General features: G+C 48.1%; 2 protein-coding genes across 2 annotated transcripts in view; one reads left to right on the top strand and one right to left on the bottom strand.

Moving 5' to 3' along the window:
- Positions 1 to 478: 478 nt before the first annotated feature.
- The window catches only part of RAB37 (RAB37, member RAS oncogene family), a 54,442-nt gene continuing 35,011 nt past the window's right edge, over positions 479 to 19,909 (top strand). The window contains exon 1 of the mRNA XM_060081713.1: positions 479 to 550. Coding sequence (XP_059937696.1) covers positions 479 to 550 — 72 coding nt within the window. The remainder of the gene's footprint in view (positions 551 to 19,909) is intronic.
- LOC132478466 (CMRF35-like molecule 1) lies at positions 13,610 to 18,263 on the bottom strand. The gene is made up of 4 exons (XM_060081625.1): positions 17,963 to 18,263; positions 16,567 to 16,630; positions 15,652 to 15,764; positions 13,610 to 13,668 (listed from the first exon to the last, which is right to left on the bottom strand). The coding sequence occupies exons 1-4, from the start codon at positions 18,261 to 18,263 to the stop codon at positions 13,610 to 13,612; spliced, it is 537 nt and encodes a 178-aa protein (XP_059937608.1).

Here is a 19,909-nt window from a genome sequence, read left to right as displayed (position 1 = left end):
CCGCGGGAGGAGAGTTGAGCCGCGTGGTGTGACGGGCATGCTCGGTCACTAAGAATCAGGAACGGTGAGCTCCCGGGACCGCAATACCCTGAGAACGCAGCTGGGTCTCTGAGGCTCCGGAATCCGGTTAGCTGAATGAGATACGCACGGGCCACCGGCTAGATTGAAATCTTGTGTCCCTCCCAGCATCCTGGAGTCACGAGACAGGGGACTAGGACAGAACTCTGGTCCCAGGCGCGCAGGGACTGTATCGCTGTTCCTGGTGCTGAAACGCCGCGGTTGCGGAGGGCAGCAGCCGCCTGCTCTCAGGGTACCGCGCCGCAGCGGCTGCGGCAGCTGTCCAGTGCTGAACCGGATGCGGCCCGGTCCGCGGGGCTTAGACCCGAGCCGGCTGCACCCCGCAGAGCCCGGACAGAGCTTCTGGGAGCACTGACGCAGAGCGCTCGGAGAGTGGGGAGCAGCGGGCTCCAAGCCAGGCATGGATCTGCAGAGACTCGACTCCTACCAGAGGGGAGCTGGCCCTGACTTCCATGAGCACGTCCTGTATAAGGTAAGGATCTCTAGTCCCCCGCTCCCATCTCAATCCTGGGAGAGGGCGCCGTAACCAGTTCTTTCCGTTCCCCTCGCTTGGCTTTGGAACTTAAAGAGAAACTAGCCTGTATCTGTGAGCCTGGAGAACGCCTTCTGTGTGATCCTGTTTGCTGCTCAACACAAATGCTTGAACGCAGGGGAGGGGCCGCCCCCAGTGGTTCAGATGGTCAGGATCTTGGTTCATGCATTTAAATCACCTGTGTCCCTTTCTCACTCACTCTTCCTGCCTCTCAGCCCTGTGAACCTCGAACACCTTTGCCCTCCGTAACCCTTGTGGGAGGCTACATGTGTCCTCCCACCCTTAGCTCACAAGCTCCGGACCCGGTAAGTCTGGTAGCTGTGGTCAAATATCTGAATTCCTGGCCAGCTTGGCTGAAATTAAACATAGAAATGATCTGCAGCAGAAATAAACTGTTGTTTTCAAACCAGACTCCCTTGTGCCTCCAGAAAGCTGCCCTCCAGCCATGACTCACTCATAACCTCCTGAAAGTGTTTGCTTATTTCATTGCTGGCGCTCATCCCTTGCTTCCCTCATTCAAGTTTTTTTATACGACTAAGTTATCAGTAACATAACTAGATTATAACTAAATTATCAATAATGTAAATTATCAAAAACGTCCTCTCGAAGTGGTTGTTGGGAGAAAGTAGCAGCCTCTCTCTAGGCAACACTTATTGATCCAACATCCATCACTCTGAAGCATCAGAACCTTATATTTGCCATAAGAAGTCGTTATTGCACCTCATCCCTTTCTCTGCCCTCCTCATTCAGCCCTTATATTTCCCACTTTGCTAATACTGGTTTATCTATTAGTCCCCTGAAAGGCTGTACATGGTCCTATAAGTGGAGATTTTTAAAAATCAAAGTATCACTCTGCAAATTCCGTGAATGTAAGCTTCGAAGTAATTGCATCCACTTTGGTCCCCTATTATACAGTTGACATTTGAGGAAACTCAAATCCGGAGAGGGAAAGTGACTTGTTCAAGAAAACAAGGCCAGGAATTATGATTCAAAGCCTAATAATCCTTTCCCTCTACGAGTTTGGTCCATAGACCAGCAGCGTTGGCATTACCTCAGAGCTTGTTAGAAATGTGAAATCTCAAGCTCCACCCCAGACCTGCTGAATCTAAATCTGTGTTTTAACACAATCCTTAGAAAATAAATATGCACATTAAAGTTTCAGAAACACAGCCGTGTGCCACGCTGGCTATTTCTAACACAAATTGAAGAAAACCAACTACTAAAGGAAGTGGGCTATAGATTTGAATAGCCCAGTGACTTCTCCCTCCAGGTCCCTAAGCCCCTAGGGTATAAAGAAGGAGAAAAGTGTGTAACTTCCCCAGTCAGGAAGTTTAAAAACCACTACAGTTTGAAGTAAACTAGAATAAGATCTGTGTTCTTTGAAGTGGTGAATCTAGCCTCAGTAGAAAATACATGCAAACAAAAGGGAACATAATTACAAATCAATTACAAAAGCATCCTGGTGACTAGATACATGGGTCTCTCCAAGTTTAAACCATCTTATAAAGATATATATATTCATTTTAAAAGCTTTAAGATTTGGTGGTCAAAGATTTAAAATTATTGATCAAGTGTGGTCTTTCCCACCTCAATTACCCACGCATGAAATGTAGGATGTAGCCCATGAGAACTTTCACTTCCTTTGGGTTTATTGATTACCAAATTGGAAGAGAGCCTTTTCCTACGAGTTCCAGTATATTTGAAGACAGGTGTCTACCTACCACTAATAAATACTCAGTATATTCAGCTTGGTTGTAAGCATCTTGAGAGCAGAAGCTGGCCTTAAAACTTCTGTGATGCTCAACAGAGTAACATATGTGTGTAGCAATTTTCCTTTTCCTATAATACTGGTCACCTCCTCCTAATTTTATTTTACTTTTGTACATGACTTTTTATTATGATACGCTTAGAAACCTTTTTGTAAAGGGGCAAGGTATCAACATATTTGTATTTTTTTATTAATTTATTTTGTTTATTTATTTTTGGCTGTGTTGGGTCTTTGGTGCTGCACGCAGGCTTTCTCTAGTTGTGGCGATCAGGGGCTACTCTTTGTTGCATTGTGCGGGCTTCTCATTGTGGTGGCTTCTCTTGTTGTGGAGCACGGGCTCTAGGCGTGCAGGCTTCAGTAGTTGTGGCGCGCGGGCTCAGTAGTTGTGGCTCGCGGGCCCAGATGCTCCGCGGCATGTGGGATCTTCCCGGACCAGGGCTCGAACCCGTGTCCCCTGCATTGGCAGGCAGATTCTCAACCACTGTGCTGCCAGGGAAGCCCCTGGAGGGGACATTAGTCTTAAGATCAAACATTCCTCATGGGTCATGTATACAGTATATTGCTTACTGTATACAGTTTACTTGATAAAGCTAATTACATCACATTATTTGTGTATATCCAAATTTTAAAAAGTCTTAAAATTAAAATGGCAGTGTGATACAACCAGCATATAATATTGGTCCACACAGAGTCTGATGCCTTATTCCTTGTTTTCCTTCTTTCTTTTATCTTCTCACTAAATCAAAACCTCAAGTTACCTAGATTTCCATCTGATAGTCTGATTAAATTAATTGAAACTCAGATTTGAATTAATGATAGATCAATAATCTTACTAATTAGCACAAAACTATAAAAGATCTCCAGTTGATAGAGTAAGAAATGATGATTTTCCCGGCATAACTCCAGGCATTCTTCTTAATCCATAAAATGGCAGGCATGTCCTTCTCCTTCCTTCCATATATATCGAGTAAACCTGCTAGCGTTGGAGGGTCTCCTGCAGAGGTGGGGGGTGGCCATGGCTCACCATGTGGACAAGGACACTGGCAGCAGAAGTTCTGGTCATATTTGTATTATTTTTAAATTTGCTGTGTAATAGAGTCCAGGGAATCCTGTTGATTAATTAGAACATATTGACCATGGGAGGCAGGGCTCCCCTCCAACATTAGTTGCTAGAAAGGATTTTTTAAATAAACATTTTATTGAAGTATAACAAACACAAGAAAAGCCCAAAGCATATGTGTATACCCTGATGGGGTATAGCCTGATGGGATATCACAAAGAGAGCAGCTCTGTGCAGCCACTATCAAAATAAACGTAGACCCTTACCAGCTTCCCAGAAACCACGCCCCACATACCCCCTTCCACACACACTTCCTATTCTCCTCCCCAGAGGTCACCTTTATAGAGGGGGAAGTGTTATTTAATGTTTTGACAAGGCTACCAGATTTTATGTAGGATAGTCTTAGAAACCTGCCAGAAAAGAGATATTGCTGTATGATGGAAAGAAACCCCAGGCTTGGAATCAGACCTTGATGTGACTTTGAATGATATCTGTGAGCCTTTCTTTTCTTAACTATAAAATAGGAATAATAATACCTGGCTTATTGGGGTTTTTTGAGTGAAAATGTTAGATAACGTAATGTAATTTCTTTCTTTCTTTCTTTCTTTCTTTCTTTCTTTCTTTCTTTCTTTCTTTCCTGGGTGTATAGGAAACTTTCAATAAATGGTTGTTATTAGGACACACATCTTGAGCTCCAGAACCACTTCAATAAGTGTCATATTGGGTCTCACCTAAAATAATGAAGCTTTGTGAGAAGAGCAGCAACTTCATATGCAGAAAAACACACATATTTCACAGGCACAATCCCAAGGGATTAAGCTCACACACCCACCTACACAAAAATCATGACTGTGTGAACCTTGCAACCCTGATTTCCTAAGTTGAATAGCTCTTTTCTCTGGGAGGTGAGGTATGGGGTGCAATGAGACCTCTCATTAAAATTCACTTATCTGAAAAACATACACCAAGTATCATCAACCTTGGATGGCACTTGCACTTTAGCTCATCCCAAGAGGTGGAGGCTGACCCAAATGAGCCTGAGTAACTCTTAGAATATTCTTTGAGTGTGGGCTGGAAGCTGGGAACTGTCTGGAAACACTGAGTTCATCCATGACATGCTTGGAGTTTTTAAATAGAGTTGCTGATGTTCTCACAAATCTGAATATTTGATGTAACTAAATAATTTAAAACATGTGAACAACCTTGCGGCTCTTTCCCTTAGAGTACTCCCAGCCCTCTTTTGCTGCCAGTACAATCTCATGAGCCATCAAAGACAATGATGTGAGTTAGGGGCTCAGAAACACTCTGTGGTGGGTTCTTGCTGTGTCTGGTCCTGACTGTGAATTCCGAGCAAATGAAGTACAGAATGGGGGCAGCTTTTGCCCCAGATGCTAGTGAATCAGGACAAAGTGAGTTCAATAGCTCACTTCCTGGACTCCCCTGGCAGTCCAGTGGTTAAGACTTGGCGCTTTCACTGCAGGAGACACAGGTGCAATCCCTGGTCAGGGAACTAAGATCCCGCAGGCCACGTGGTGCAGGCCCCCGCCCCTGCCAAAAAAAAAAAGAGCTCACTTCCTGGGCTTCCCTGGTGGCGCAGTGGTTGAGAGTCCGCCTGCCGATGCAGGGGACACGGGTTCGTGCCCCAGTCCGGGAGGATCCCACATGCTGCGGAGCGGTTGGGCCCGTGAGCCGTGGCCGCTGAGCCTGCGCGTCTGGAGCCTGTGCTCCGCAACGGGAGAGGCCACAGCAGTGAGAGTCCCATGTACCGCAAAAAATAAAAATAAAAATAAATTTAAATTTAAATTTAAAAAAAATTTTAAAACCGACTGCAAGATAACAACCCCAGGAAAGAAAGCCAAGATTTACTGACACCAAGACAGCTCCAGGGAAGAATCTCCTTCATTTTACCTCCACTTTCACAGCTGTTCTCATGTCTCAGATATTTTTAGGTAAAATACTTCTCTGCTGGTTCTGCTTTCATTTGCCATCCGACAGACATCAGGGTGTTTCAGTGGGAGGACAGGGGTCTCTGGCGTTTAGTCCTTCTGCTTTTGTGGCTTATTACAAATCTTGCAAAGGCTGTGTGAAATTTTGAAATGAGTACATCGTCTGAACTTTGCAGCTCCTTCCAATGACCAGAGGGCTGGCACTGGGCAGTGTGGCTGAGACCAAGGGTAGTGACCTGGTGCTTCCTTGTCACAGAAACCCTCACCATCCTTGACAGAGGGGAGCATTCTGCATGGGGATGCCAGAAGGAATCTCAATGTGTTTGCTCCCCCAGTGACAAACCCATCACCAGATCTTTAAAGAGCACATAGGCACAGTTAAGCATTGGCTTCTAGGTTGACTGGGGGAGAAAAGTCGTATTAATAGAGGAAGAGTTGCATAGATTTGTTAATTTAGTATGAATGCTGCATAATGTAGACCAGCTATCTGATGGCTTTGGTAGTTAACATGAAGGGAAGGAGAATGGGCCAAGTATTGAGATGGGCCCTTAGAGCCACCTTAGGCAAGCAGCACATTCTTCCTTGGAAGAAAACAAAGACAAACAATGAGTGGGTGGCTTCAGCGGATTTGGTAATGTTCCATTTCTTCATTAAGGTTGTGAACATGAGGTGTTTGCTTCCCTATCGTTTATAACATATCTGCATCCTATATAAACATATAGTATGCACCAAATATTTTATAACTTAAAATGAAACAATTAATAAGCTAATAAAAAACAGGATTGGGGATATCTGGGTTTGCAGCACTGCAGATGGAAAGGGTGATAGGGAGGATGTGGGAGGCTTCAGAAACTCCCCAGGATGGAATTTTTATTCTGGAACATAGAGTAGACATCCCTCCTTTCTGCTAAGAGTGGATTTTCTACCACACAAGCATTCAGAATGTCTCTTCTCTATTTCGGACCCTTAGAAACAGAAACAGAGGCTTACCCCTTCCTTAATTCTGAACCGCTCCTCAGAGGTTCCTCAGCAAAACCAGTGGGTGGGTCACCCTTCCTTGTTGCTAGAACCGCACCCCTTCAGGACAAGACCATGTGAGTTTGCGATCACAGTGGATTATTTGAGGGAGAGCTTATGCTGGGCGGGGGAATCTAAGGGATTAAAGGGGCCTTTTTCCCAACTGAGGTAGGGTCACGGGGCCCTCATGAGTGAAAGCCTCAGAGTTTCAATTAATAAGATTACTAGAAGGCTTTAGGGGGACACCAGACCACACTAGCTGGACCTAGAGGAGAGAATCCATGTCTAGAGAACAGTGTAGACAAGCTCAGTAGCTGCCAATCCTTAGTCCATATGTGAGCACCAGCCCTTGACAAAGTATCAACAAATTTGTAGGAGATTATATACACACACAACAGAAATCCATATTGGCATAAAGTCGCCAACTGTCCTTCTTGGGAAACACTGCCTATTATTCTGACTTGGGGTGCTTAAATGTCCTTTCTTTTATGAAACTCGATGGCTTAGTAGAAACTGTCTTAACGAATCCCTTTCTTTTTTTTTTTTTTTTTTCTTTGCGGTACTCAGGCCACTCACTGTTGTGGCCTCTCCCGTTGTGGAGCACAGGCTCCGGACGCGCAGGCTCAGCGGCCATGGCTCACGGTCCCAGCCGCTCTGCGGCATGTGGGATATTTCCGGACCGGGGCCCGAACCCGTGTCCCCTGCATCGGCAGGCGGACTCTCAACCACTGCGCCACCAGGGAAGCCCAACCAATCCCTTTCTTAACCAACTTATTAGATCAACCAACACCCTTCAATCTCTTGGTGAAACATACTATCTTTATGCTTGTGGCAATGGGCAGATTCTTTTGAAGATCCCCTTGCTTCTGCTCTCACCCGTTGAGGTACGTGTTTAACAAGAGTCAACTGCATTCAGGCCCAAACTTGTTTAGGCTGGTCAAACATGTTAATTATAATTATGCAATTTAATGAATTCATCCATAAACTACCCAATTAAGAGTGTAAACAAAAAGAATATTGACCAATGACAGGAAATGTAAACAAAGAGAAGGGTTATTTCTACAAAAACTAAATTGAATGCTTTAGAAAAACTCAAAGCATGCCATTTTTTTAAAAAAAAACATCAAATTAGGAATGAGGGAGAGGACTGTAAAATAGTCACAGTGAAAACATAAAAATGAAAAGAGGTTTTGCAATCAGATGGCTTCGTAAGTATCTAGAATGTCTTGCTCCACGTTAGGGAAACTGGAACTAGAAACTCCAGGATGAGACAGTGTGTGTGATTTGTGCAGAAAAGGCAATGAGTCCCTCTTTCAGCAGACCCATCAGCGAAAAAGAGGCTTAGAGCTACATCCAAATACTAGCAAATGATGACACATTTAGATATTTTGAGCCAAAGAAAGCATTTAGAGAAAGAATATATCTTTTGTGTGATTCCTTGATTTAACCAACTTTTCCAATGAACTGACCAATAACAATTCCATCTACATCAGGTAAGAATGCACCTACTTGATAAAATAAAAGGCTGACTACTATATCAGTCCCTCCTGATCTAAAAAATTGTTGATACATGAAATCAACTGATGTTAGCTGCCTGGCCCTTCCTGCTAAAGGCCATGTGTTTTGAAGATCGCCAGTGCAGTATATTTTTCTCCCTCAACTGACTCTCAAAAGGGCTCTGCCCATAGAGAACGGACTTGTTTGCCAAAGGGGAGGGAGGGTGGGAGAGGGAAGGATTGGGAGTTTGGGGTTAGCAGATGCAAACTATTATATATAGAATGGGTAAACCACAAGGTCCTACTGTCTAGCACAGGGAACTATATTCAATATCCTGTGATAAACCATAATGGAAAAGAATATTAAAAAAGAAGATATATATATGTGTGTGTGTATATATATATATATAATATGTATAACTGAATCACTTTGTTGTACAGCAGAAATCACCTACACTTCAATTTTTTAAAAAGGGCTCTGTCTTCTGAAAGCCAGCAATATACACATAGTTCTCAAAAGGAGACTATCCAAACCCTCCAATTTTTATAAAGTGGAATCTTTAAATATTAATAATTCAAAAAGCAAAGGAAGGAAACCCCGGAAACTTTAGTCAGGTTATAAATAATCGGGCACTCAACCAGAACTGAGTGGTTAAATATCTTGGAGTTTGTCTTAACAGAATGTGCTTTCCTGGAAAGTGGTAAATGCCACCCTCACTCATATCAGCAGGACCTTATCTGAACTTTCTCTCTCTTGAAATAAAGGTGCCAGTCCACAGCCCAAAGTCTGCCTTAGCAGAATCTTTATGGAGCAGCCGGATACGGTTGAGACAACACCTAGATGCCAGTCTATAAACATTATGAAACAATTTCCCTTCAAACCTCTTCAAACCTCCCTTCAAACCCCACCCTGACTACTTCCCCAGCGCCCTCAGGACTGAACAAATCGGGCTGGATTCAGGGCAGAGTCCTGTAGTCATGACCCCAAACCTAAAGAACCTAAATGCCTCCTGTGAGGACCACCAGTCAGAAATCTGCTCCATCCAGCTATAGAATGGACTGGACAAATTTCACAAATATCATGGGCTACTCAACTACATCTCTAAGGACATGAAAAGGTCTCTTTTCAGACAGCCACCCATCCAGATGGCTGGAATCTGGGATAAAAACATTATATCCAGTGATATATCTGGTAGACACTTTTTTAAAGCTTGAATGAAGCAATTAAAAGTGTGAATCAGAGTGAATCTGTCTTCTAGGCTGATTTACCTTTCCTCAGCTCAGCCAGGCAGCCAGAACCTTCCACATCCAGCCCATATCCACCATCCAGACAAAGTCAGGGTTGGGGGGCTGGCGGGAGGGAAGTCCAAGAGGGAGGGGATATAGGTATACATAGAGCTGATTCACTTCATTGTACAGCAGAACCTCACACAACGTCGTGGAGCAATTATGCTCCAATAAAAAAAAAAAAAAAAGAAGAAGAAGAAGAAGCAACCAGACTCCTCCAGCCAAATCAAACTGAGCTGAATACTAGTCTGTGTTCCTAGATATGTCACAAGTTTCACCACAGTAAATCTTTACTAGTATCTGTGGTAGATTCCAGAGAAGATGAGTTCCTTACAATCCAACGGAAGCTTGTACTGAGGGATTCTATTTTGTGTAGGCTGCTTAAAAACTCAGCAATAAAGGCACTTTACGCACAACAGTTAAAATGGCACAGTGATGCCTTTCAGAAAGTGACTGTCTGTTATGACTTATTCATAGAGCTCAATTCACTCTCATTTTGTTCTGCTTTGAACTTTTTCATTTAAAGGTCTCTCTACAGGCACTTCTTGCTCTGTAAATCTTAAAACAGCCTGGGTCAAAAACACTCTTACTCTGACCCACTCAGCTCAAGTGACCAGCCCAAGAATATTTAAGCTTGCTTGGGCTCCATAAGCTCCCCCAGGATGATAAAGCTCTTGAGATTCTAGGGAATCATCTTTCAGGGCATGAGGGCAAGAACAAAGAGCAGCCCATGCTGAGATGACATGGCCATCCACTAAGGCCACCTCCGCCAGACTACTTGGGATGTCCAGAGCTGTGAGAAGTTGGGGAAACCCCAGGACACACTGATAATGGTCCACTAAACATCCCTACAGCCCCAGTACCTGCTGGGGCACTTGCCTGTGAGCCCCAGGCAGAGCTGGTCCTTTCTTCCCAAGTCATGGCTCCCTTCCCTGACACTTCCCTCCAGCCCCAAACAAAAGAAACCCAAGCAAAGGAATAGACCTTTGTTCTCCAGTCAAGGGGAATCATGGCTCCTCAACGCTCTCATTTCGGGAGGGGAAAAAAATGTCTCTCCACTGCATGCTGCTGGGAAGGGGATCCTGAAATCTCTCTGGTTGCCCAGGTGACCCAGGGGTCCCTTCCTCACATGATGGACACGGGCGTCCCTGCTCCTGAGAGCTCACCCTGAGTTCCCAAATCTGAACCATCACGTTACTTATTCATTCGGTCAACATATAAATATTCAAGAACCCACCCTGCACCTGACACTAAACTAGGCACGGGGGATACAGCAGTGAGTAGGACAAATTCCCCATGTCTGGGCAGCCTACAGCCTGGTGGAGAGGGGGCAATCAGTAAACCCATGTGCCCATAAACAAGTTAGCTCATAAAGTAGTAAGTACTACTTTTACTTAGGGCAATGTGACAGAGAGGAATCAGAGGTGTAGCAGGGGCCACTGCTGTTAGGGGGGTCTGGGAAGGAACATTTGAGCTGAGTTGTGATAATAAAAATAAGCTTTTTTTTTTTTTTTTTTTTGGCCACACCACGTGGCTTGTGGGATCTTAGTCCCCCAACCAGGGATTGAACACGGGCACCCGGCAGTGAAAGTGCCAAGTCCTAACCACTGGACCACCAGGGAATTCCCTTTTCTCCTTTTCTCCCTCCCTCTCTCCCTCCCTCTCTCCCTGCCTTTCTCTTTCTTTGGCAAACCTAACTATCCACATATCCGTTGGAAGGCCATTCCAGAAAGAAGGAATAGCAAGTGCCAATGCCCTGAGAAGGGACCACGTATTATCTTGTTAGAAGGATGGAAGAAAGTCCAGTGTGGGCAGAGCAGGGCAAGTGAGAGAGAGAGTAGCCAGAGAGGGGGTCTTAGGGGCAGGCAGGGACCCATGGACCCTGGGGGCCTCCTGGGCTGTGGAAGAAGCCACTGAAAGGTTACAAGCAGGGAGTGATCAGGTCTGTGCTTTAAAAAGATCCCTCTGGGGCTTCCCTGGTGGCGCAGTGGTTGAGAGTCCGCCTGCCGATGCAGGGGACACGGGTTCGTGCCCCGGTCCGGGAAGATCCCACATGCCGCGGAGCAGCTGGGCCCGTGAGCCATGGCCGCTGAGCCTGCACGTCCGGAGCCTGTGCTCCGCAATGGGAGAGGCCACAGCAGTGAGAGGCCCACGTACCGCAAAAAAAATAAAAATAAAAAGATCCCTCTGGCTGCTGGGAGGAGAATGGACTCAGGAGCAGAGAACAAGAGGGACTCCAGGCCGGGGACTGGACTAGTTTGGTAACCATGGAGATGGCAAGCTGGGATGAGATTCAGGATTCCAGAGGGAGAGCTGCCAGGACCCTAGAATAAAGACAGCAAGTCTAGCGTCTGTATATACTCGATGACTGTCCCTGTGTGAGTAGCTGTGTATAGACACACACACACACACTAACACACATTAACCTCCTTATACACACAGTTCAGGGTGGTGGCCCAGACTCCAGACTCTGGGGCCAAAATGCCCAAGTTCAAATTCTAACTTATCCACTTGGTAGCAGTAAAATTTGGTAAGTCACTGAACCTCTCTGTACCCAGATTCCTCCTCTGTAAAATGGGGACAATAATAAAGGCGTCCTCTTAGGGTTGTGGTGAGGATTAAATTAGTTACTGTAGGTAAAGCATTTAGGGAAGGGTACTTGTTACATAGCATATTTTTTCCTATTACTGCTGTAACAAATTACCACAAATGTAATGGCTTCATTAACACAATACAAATTTATTCTCCTACAATTCTGGAGGCCAGAAGTATGAAATCAGTTTCACTGGGCTAAAGTCAAGATGTCAGCCGGGCTGGTTGCTTCTGGGGGCTCTGGGGAGGATCCGTTCCTGCCTTTTCAGTTCCTGGAGGCTGCGGCGTTCTGTGGATCCTGGCGGCATCACTCCGACCTTTGCTCCCACCATCACACTGTCTTCTCCTCCGTGACCTTCTTGCCTCCCTCCTATAAGAACGCTTGAGCTTATATTCAGGGCCCAGCTGGATAATCCAGACTAATCTCCCCATCCACAAATCCTCAACTCTGTTACAGCTGCACAGTCCCTTATGCCACAGAAGGTAACATTCACAGGTTCTGAGGGTTCAGATGCCAATAACTTTTAGGACCATTATTCAGTCCACCACTCATGATAAGCAGTAAATAAAAGTGAATTACAGGGCTTCCTTGGTGGCGCAGTGGTTGAGAGTCCACCTGCCGATGCAGGGGACACGGGTTCGAGCCCTGGTCCGGGAGAATCCCACATGCCGCGGAGCGGCTGGGCCTGTGAGCCATGGCCGCTGAGCCTGCGCGTCCGGAGCCTGTGCTCCGCAACGGGAGAGGCCACAACAGTGAGAGGCCCGCGTACCGCAAAAAAAAAAAAAAAAAAAAGTGAATTACTATTATTGTTATCATTGTGATTTCTCCCTCAGCAGCTCCAGAGCATATCCCTAGCCCACTCCCAAGCTGTGTGGGAGAGAAAGGGATGTGGAAAGACCCCTGTCTAACTCCCAGAAGCTCCCTGAGACTAGGCCCCGAGCCCAAAGCATAGCTGGCCATGATGCTGACTGCATCAGACAGAGGCCTCAGGAACTGGCGGTCCCATGAGGGGACTGGGGGGCAGGCAGAAAGCAGATGAAGTAGGAATGTACTCAGAGGCCTCGAGTGGGTCTGAGAGGGGCCCCTGGAGCACAGGCTAAGGCTTCCTGATGGTGCTGTATTCCGTGGGTTCCTCATGGACCCTGTTGGGAATGTGGGTGATGAGGTGCCCCATGTTGCTATAGGTTGGCTCTTGATCTGAGGTTTCCAAAGACAGAGCTGCATAGGCAATGTCCTCCCTGGGAAAGGCAGCCTGCAATGAAGACGTCCTTGGGGTTAGAGAGGCTGGCAGGAGGCTGTGCCCATGGACGGAGGAGACCTTGGAGGAGCCTGGGGAGACAGACCCTCCAGGGCTTCTGGAGTCTTCTCCCAGGCCCCCCAGTTCCTCCCCGCTCCACTCTGCCAGGCACCTTTAGCTCTGGCCATGGCAGAAGATACTCTCCCTCAATTCCATGTCAGGGCAGCACATTTTGCACGGAATCCCAGGGTCCCTCAGCCTGTCTGGGTCTCCCCTGCCCAGCATGAGGACCGTGTCTGACCGGGCTCTGAGTCTCCCAATGCTAAGACCTGATGTTGAGTCACTTCAGATGCCAAAAGCGCGCAGGAGCTCTGCCAGCAAGTCTTTCAGTGGCTGCATCTTTGCCCAGCACCCACCCTCCCACGTGGGCAGGAGAAAGCCGGTCCTCAAAGGAAGGGCAACAGTGGGTCCGGTCTGAGCCCCATAGCAGCCCCACCAAGCACATACCATGGTGACATACTCCACTCCCTCCGCGTTGCCCTGGGCAGAGGAAGAGGACCTCGTGAAAGCCTTCTTCCGGGAAGACCCAGAGTTTTCAGCCTGCTGCAGGCTCAAGTTTGTATAGCAGATATCGCCCTCCAGGGGCTGAAGCACCTAGGAGAGGAAACACAGGATCCTCTTCCACGGAGGGACGCGTGGCTCTCTGCTCCCCTGGGACCCCCCTCTCCCAGCTCCCTCTGCAACCCCCATCTCCTCTTAGTCTCCCACACCTCCTCCTCCCAAGCCCTCCTCCCTGGCTGATTCCAGCATACGACGGGGCCCCTTCCCCAGCCCTTGCAGCTGGGCCATGAGTATATGGACGTTTGGGCACAGGGCTTGTCTGATACATTTGGACCTTGGTGCTCCTGGGAGATGGAAAATAAGGAAGTGAGGGAAAGGTGTCTGATGTCTCTGCTCTGACCTCGGGGACTCTCTTACCTGCTCTGGGGATATCCCAGCAGCTAAAAGACAAAAACAATCAGAGTTAGAAAGCCCACCCAGAGGCTCACAGGCACCCTCAGGTCTGGGAAAGAAAAGAGGTGAATTAGGCTTCGGGCTCAGAGAGGAGAGACCTGGTTTTAATTCTGATCTCTCAGATGAGAACTAAGGAGACCTCAGCCCGTCTATTCCCCACATCACAGAACTGTGCAGTCAGCTGCTCAGGTGGCCCTGCCAATTATCAACTCCCCCGGGATTAGGCTCAACCTAAAACTTCTGCTGGGATTCTGCCTGTGACGCCACCATTTCTCCACCTGCAGGGGTCAACTCAAAGTCACACCTACCTTCTCCAGCTATCCAGGCTGTCGACTCCCTCCCTCCCTTGCTCCCAGGGCATTTGATTTATGTCTGTCTCATCACCCTTGTCCCACTGAATTCTGGTTGGTCTTCAGGTGGGATGCGGGCTGCTGGACGGCTGAGCCTGTCCCTCCCATGCCTTCCGGGTGCGGACTGAACCAGGCACAAGAGGGGCTCCATCAGTACAAGCTGTCCACGTGACGGGATTGCTCTAAGCTGCCCTCTGAGTGGAGTACCCGAGCTGGGTCATCACTGTCTGGACCAGCTCTCAGGTGCCCTCTGGTTCCTGTTTCTTCCTCTCCCTGCCCTCCCCCTGCCACCATCACGCCCCCAGCTTCGGAGACAACAAAGAAACAAGAAGATTTTCCCTATGTTTTTTAGATACTGAGGGGGACAGAAAGTATTTTTAACTTAGGTCACGGACAATACATTGGGGGGAAAGTGTGATGAACAGGAGTCAGGCTCCCGTCTTCCCAAACTACAAGATTCCCCAGGCTGAGGGGAGGGAGCCGTGTTGAAGAGGGTCCCGTGAGCGCCCAGATCCCAGTGGGTTCTGAGAAAGGGAGGAGGTGCAGTTAATGTGAGAATGTGGAAGTGGAGCCAGACAGGAAAAGTGTTTGGCCGAGGCCAGACCTCGTGATTGACAAGTGCAGACTCGTGAGCAGAGGCCCTTCCCTAAAGGGCAAATATACACAGAACAAGTAGGGTAGCCTGAGAAAGGGCTGAAGAGAGGAAGAGCAAAAATAGGAGTGGCCACCAACATTCTTGAGAAAACACAGAGAACCGTGTATGAGTGTGCACATGTGCGCATTCGTGTGCGGGCTATGTTGTGTGTGTATGCATGAACATGTGTTCGTGCATATGTGTATACATCCGTGCGTGTGCATGCGTGTGTGTGCGTGTGCGTGTGTTTCTCCATGCCCCCATGTCTATTCAGTACCTCCTTGACAGCCACAGGAATTCTACTAAAGTGTCTGGGTACCCTAGGAAGGCTGCCTGCCTAAGGCCATTGCCATCTCTGCCACCAGGAAGCAAACCAAGAAACAGATAGAGAGGGAGAGCAGAGAGGCAAGAAGAGCAAAGAGGGGTGAACCAGGCAGAACTGAGTCCAAAACCTCCTGGGTTCACCTCCAAGCTCCAGCGCCTCAAACTGCCAGCTGCTGTGGCCTTTGGGACGGCACCCCTTCCAGACTGTGCAGGTATTCCCTTGGACTGATGGTTCCCGGATGACCATGCTGGCCATCAATCCCACACACTTCCACCCAGCCCAGCTCCAGCCCGGTGTCAGCCAGGTCCCCTCACCTTTCTTCTGTTGTTTCACCATTCTCCAAACCACAAGTGAGGCCACCATCAAGAGAAGAATCAACACAGCAGAGATGAGGGGAAGGATGATGCTGGCCTCCAAGAAGACACTGCTGGAAACGACAGAGGATGCCCCAGGCACCCAGGCTCACCTCCTGTCTTTGGCCTTATCCCATCCACCTGGGAGCAGGGATGACCACATGCCTTGAAACCTTTCGACCTACAGGTCTGAGGTTTCCAGTCTGGGAACCCCTACTCCCGGGTGCCCTCAAAGATGTTTTTTTTAAAAAAAAAGAGAGGAGGGTCCCACAAGATGTCTCAGTGGGTCTAGAAGTCAAACAGAAATTGTATGGCAAACGCTCTGCAAAGGCCTCTCTGCTTCTAAGCTTGCCCCCTGTACAGGCTGAGCAGTGTCCCTCATCCAGTAATTCATATTCATTCAGAACTGGAGAAGGTGACCCACTGGGAAATAAGATCTTTGCGGAGGTCATCAAGTTAAGATGAGGTCATACTGGATTAGGATGGGCCTGAATCCAATGACTGGTGTCCTTATAAAAGGGAAATGGGGGCACACAGACACAGAGGGAAAAGGCCATGTGATGACAGCGGCTGAGATTGGAGTGATGCTACCATAAACCAAGGAGTGCTTGGCTTACTGGCAACCACCAGAAGCTAGGAGAGGGGCCCGGGACAGAGTCTACTTTTGAGCCCAAAGAAGGAGCCAACCCTGCCGACACCTTGATTTCACTTCTGGCCTCCTGAGCTGTGAGAGTAAGCGAGAGGAGGCCCCAGAATCCTTGAGCTTGAGGGTCCGGAAACAAGCTCTGGCTGGGACCTGGGACTACAAAAGTCCCCGCTTTGGGAGAGTTTGGGCCAAGTGGGCCACAGGGAACAGCAGCATCAGAGCTGGCTTACCCGCTGCTGGAGCCGGGGCTGGTCACAGCCGGGGAGCCACTGGTCTCTTCCAAGCTGACTGGCGCTGTGAACATGTTGATAGCAGAGGTGGCAGGAGTGGTGGCCGGCACTGCGGTTGGTGCTTGGCATACAGACCGGGTTACACACTGCTCTGCCTGTTCACTCACCCGCAGCCTTAAACGTGGCTCTGAGCCGGGGTGGGGGTGGGTAGGGGAGGGGTGGTGGGGATCATGGGCTGCCTAAGGAGTCTGGAGCAGGGCCAAGGGAGAGGGCCTATAGCCTGGACTGCTCATATCTCCCTGGCCGCTAGGAGACTCAGAGCCTCAGAGGCAGGTGGAGCTGGCACAGGTCCAGGGAGGACATCAAGCAGAACTTGGAAGGTTAGAGGGGGCCAGGCTTGCCTCAGGACAAGGGCAGCTGGAGTTCAGCTGGAATTCAAACACTCCGGCTGCTTATGACAGGGCCTCGGCCAGTGGCCAGTGCCTCTCACTTTATTTATCCACAAGGACAGCAACAGAATGGGGGCTCTCAGGTGGCTGACATACCCAAAATCTGTGACTTCAAAGATCAGGACCAGCCCTGAGCAAAATTCTAAGGTTCAGGAAGAGCCTTTACTTGGGGCAAGTTACAAAGCTTTCACAGTGGGGATGGTTACATCTCAGGAACGTTGTCAAGACTGAATGAAATGATGCTGCGCTTTGCAAGTATAACAAGCCTCACACGTTCCCGGTGTGGTGGAGGCTCCGTTGACTGTGCGCCCACCCCCGTTGCCACAGGTGCCCAATGAGCTGGTGTCACCTGTCCGAGGGTAAGCAGAGGCAGAGCCCAACAGATAAACTCGGTCAAACCAAGGTACTGAGACCCCTGAGCCGACACGCCCAGAGTGTTTGCATTCTAAAAGGATTTAGGAAGAGAACATCGTTAATTGCAAATGTGTAAATGGCTCATGATGGGATTTCAGGCACCTGGGAGTGCAGCCCTTTGACTGTGGAGGCCTTTCCAGACCCCAGGAATTAACCGCAGCAGCCCCACTGTGCTGGGTCTTTCCCCCTGAGATGGGATATGGACCAGGGGGTGGGACCTGCAGCTCTGAAGACCCAGCCCCAAATTCCAGAAAGAGCAGGAACACCTGGGCAACAGGGGTCCCAGGAAAACATTAGCAGAAATTAGGGTCTCCGGGTGAGACCATCACCTTGATCTTGATCACCATGAGAGCCTCTAAGGGAAGCCCTGCCCCTCCCAATCCCAGGTGGTCAGTGTGGGTTCCATGAGACCTCAGGACTCCCCCACCCTCTGTGACAGTTCACTCTGAGTGACAGGTCACTAAAGAGGGACCCCAGGGACCAGGACAGAGCAGGCCTTGAAGAGACACATCTACACATACACATACGCTTACCTGGGTCAATGGTCACTTTAACTTGGACCCCAAGGTCAGCTCCAAATTTCTCAATCCCACACCAGTAAGTGTCTGCATCGTTTAGCCTGAGCTTCTCCATGGTCACGGTGATGGTGCGGTTTTTCCTATTGTCCCTGATGGACACGCGGTCCTTCTTCACCTCCTTCTCTGATTCAGTGGTTTTAACGACGAACTGGCAGCCAGCCCAAGAAGCTCCTCGGCACCACCACTTCACATGGGTCTCCCACACAGGGCTGTATCGACACTGCACAGTCAACGAGCCCCCCTCTAGGCTGCTCATTGCTTTTGGGCCAGTGATGGCAGATGAGTCTGGAAAACACGAATCCATGTACCTGTCACCTCCCATCCTGAGGGCAGGGCCACAGCCTCCTGCATCGTGAATAGTTCCAATAAACCCGGGGTCCTCATGAGTTAAATAGCAGTCAAGAAAGGAATATACCTTACACATAAAGACCTTTTGTTCTTCAAAATTCTATCAGATCAAAGCCACCAGGAAGATCCAATAAAAGCACAACTACAGATCTTAAAGAAACAAAAACATTGACACAGAACAATAATAGCTTCCTGTAGTTCACCCCTCTCCCCTTCTCTGGCCAGTAAGTCTTTCTAGTTCCAGCAATGTCCTTTTGCAACCATCTCTGTGTTATACTGGTCTCATGGGGAGGAAAGACCAGAGGACCCATTTCCACAGAAGATGACTTTGTACTGAGGACCTCAGGAGGTTCAGCTGAAACACCCCCATCACCTAGCCCGGAGAAACTTCCTAACGGTTCTAATTGTTTCGAGTGGTTCTACTGTAAACCACCCTGGAAGGAACACCTTTGAAATTGACCAAAAGAGTGATGCCAATCAGTCTCCCCATGCTATGGAATCTATAACGCCCAGATCCCATTTCTTCCCATTGAATTGCTTTGGTTCCTTTGTCAAAAAGCAAATATGTGAGTTCTTTATGGATTTTCCATTCCATTCCATTGATCCATTTGTCTGTCCTTTTGCCAATCCATACTGTCTTGAATACTATAGCTCTGCAGTAAGGCAGGTATCATAGAGTAAAGCAGCATTTTCCAATATATATGTTCTTGCTCTTTCTTTCATTTTCTCACCTTTGAAAGATTCAAGATACAGAGAAATGTATCTTTATTATAAGAAAAACAACACTTCAAGCATGATGAAGAATGGCATCAGTGTCAGGCCCTGGGAAGTAGTGAGGACCAGGGCAATCTGGAGAGCAAACGCCCCCCGCAGAGGCGTGGCCCCTCCTACTCAGCCCACTGTCCTCATGCAAGAAGCAGGCAGTGTAATTTAAGATCTTTTCATTTTTTCTGGAGTAGTCCAAATTCTGGGTTTGGGGTGGAACCTCTCAATTTTTTTTTTTTTTTTTGCGGTATGTGGGCCTCTCACTGCCGTGGCCTCTCCCGTTGTGGAGCACAGGCTCCAGACGTGCAGGCTCAGCGGCCATGGCTCACGGGCCCAACCACTCCACGGTATGTGGGATCCTCTCGGACAGGGGCACAAACCCGTGTCCCCTGCATCGGCAGGTGGACTCTCAACCACTGCGCCACCAGGGAAGCCCGGAACCCCTCAATTTTAAAACTCTGGCTTATTTAGAAACAACAGCAATCCAGCCTGGGCCACCCAAACCCGTCTGCCGGCAGAGCCTGCTGTCCGGGCCCAACTCAGATCCATACTCATAAGGGAGGTTCTTTCTGTCATTTTCCTTGTGTGTCTTTGTCAGCGTTGGTAGTAGAGATATGCTACTTTCACACAATTGATCTGGCAGATTTCCATTTTTTTGTGCTCTGAGAACAGAACATAAATAGAGCAAAGGAATTTTGGTTTCTTTAGGATCTTAAAAAATTGGATAAAAAACTATCTGGCAAATTCTTCATTGGGGCAAATTCTTTGATTACTTAAATTTTTTTCTCC

This window comes from Mesoplodon densirostris, chromosome 18 (genome assembly GCF_025265405.1).
Source record: "Mesoplodon densirostris isolate mMesDen1 chromosome 18, mMesDen1 primary haplotype, whole genome shotgun sequence".
Classification (NCBI taxonomy): domain Eukaryota; kingdom Metazoa; phylum Chordata; class Mammalia; order Artiodactyla; family Ziphiidae; genus Mesoplodon; species Mesoplodon densirostris.
The sequence above is the reverse complement of the archived record's forward strand: the minus strand, read 5'-3'. Positions and strand labels throughout refer to the sequence as shown.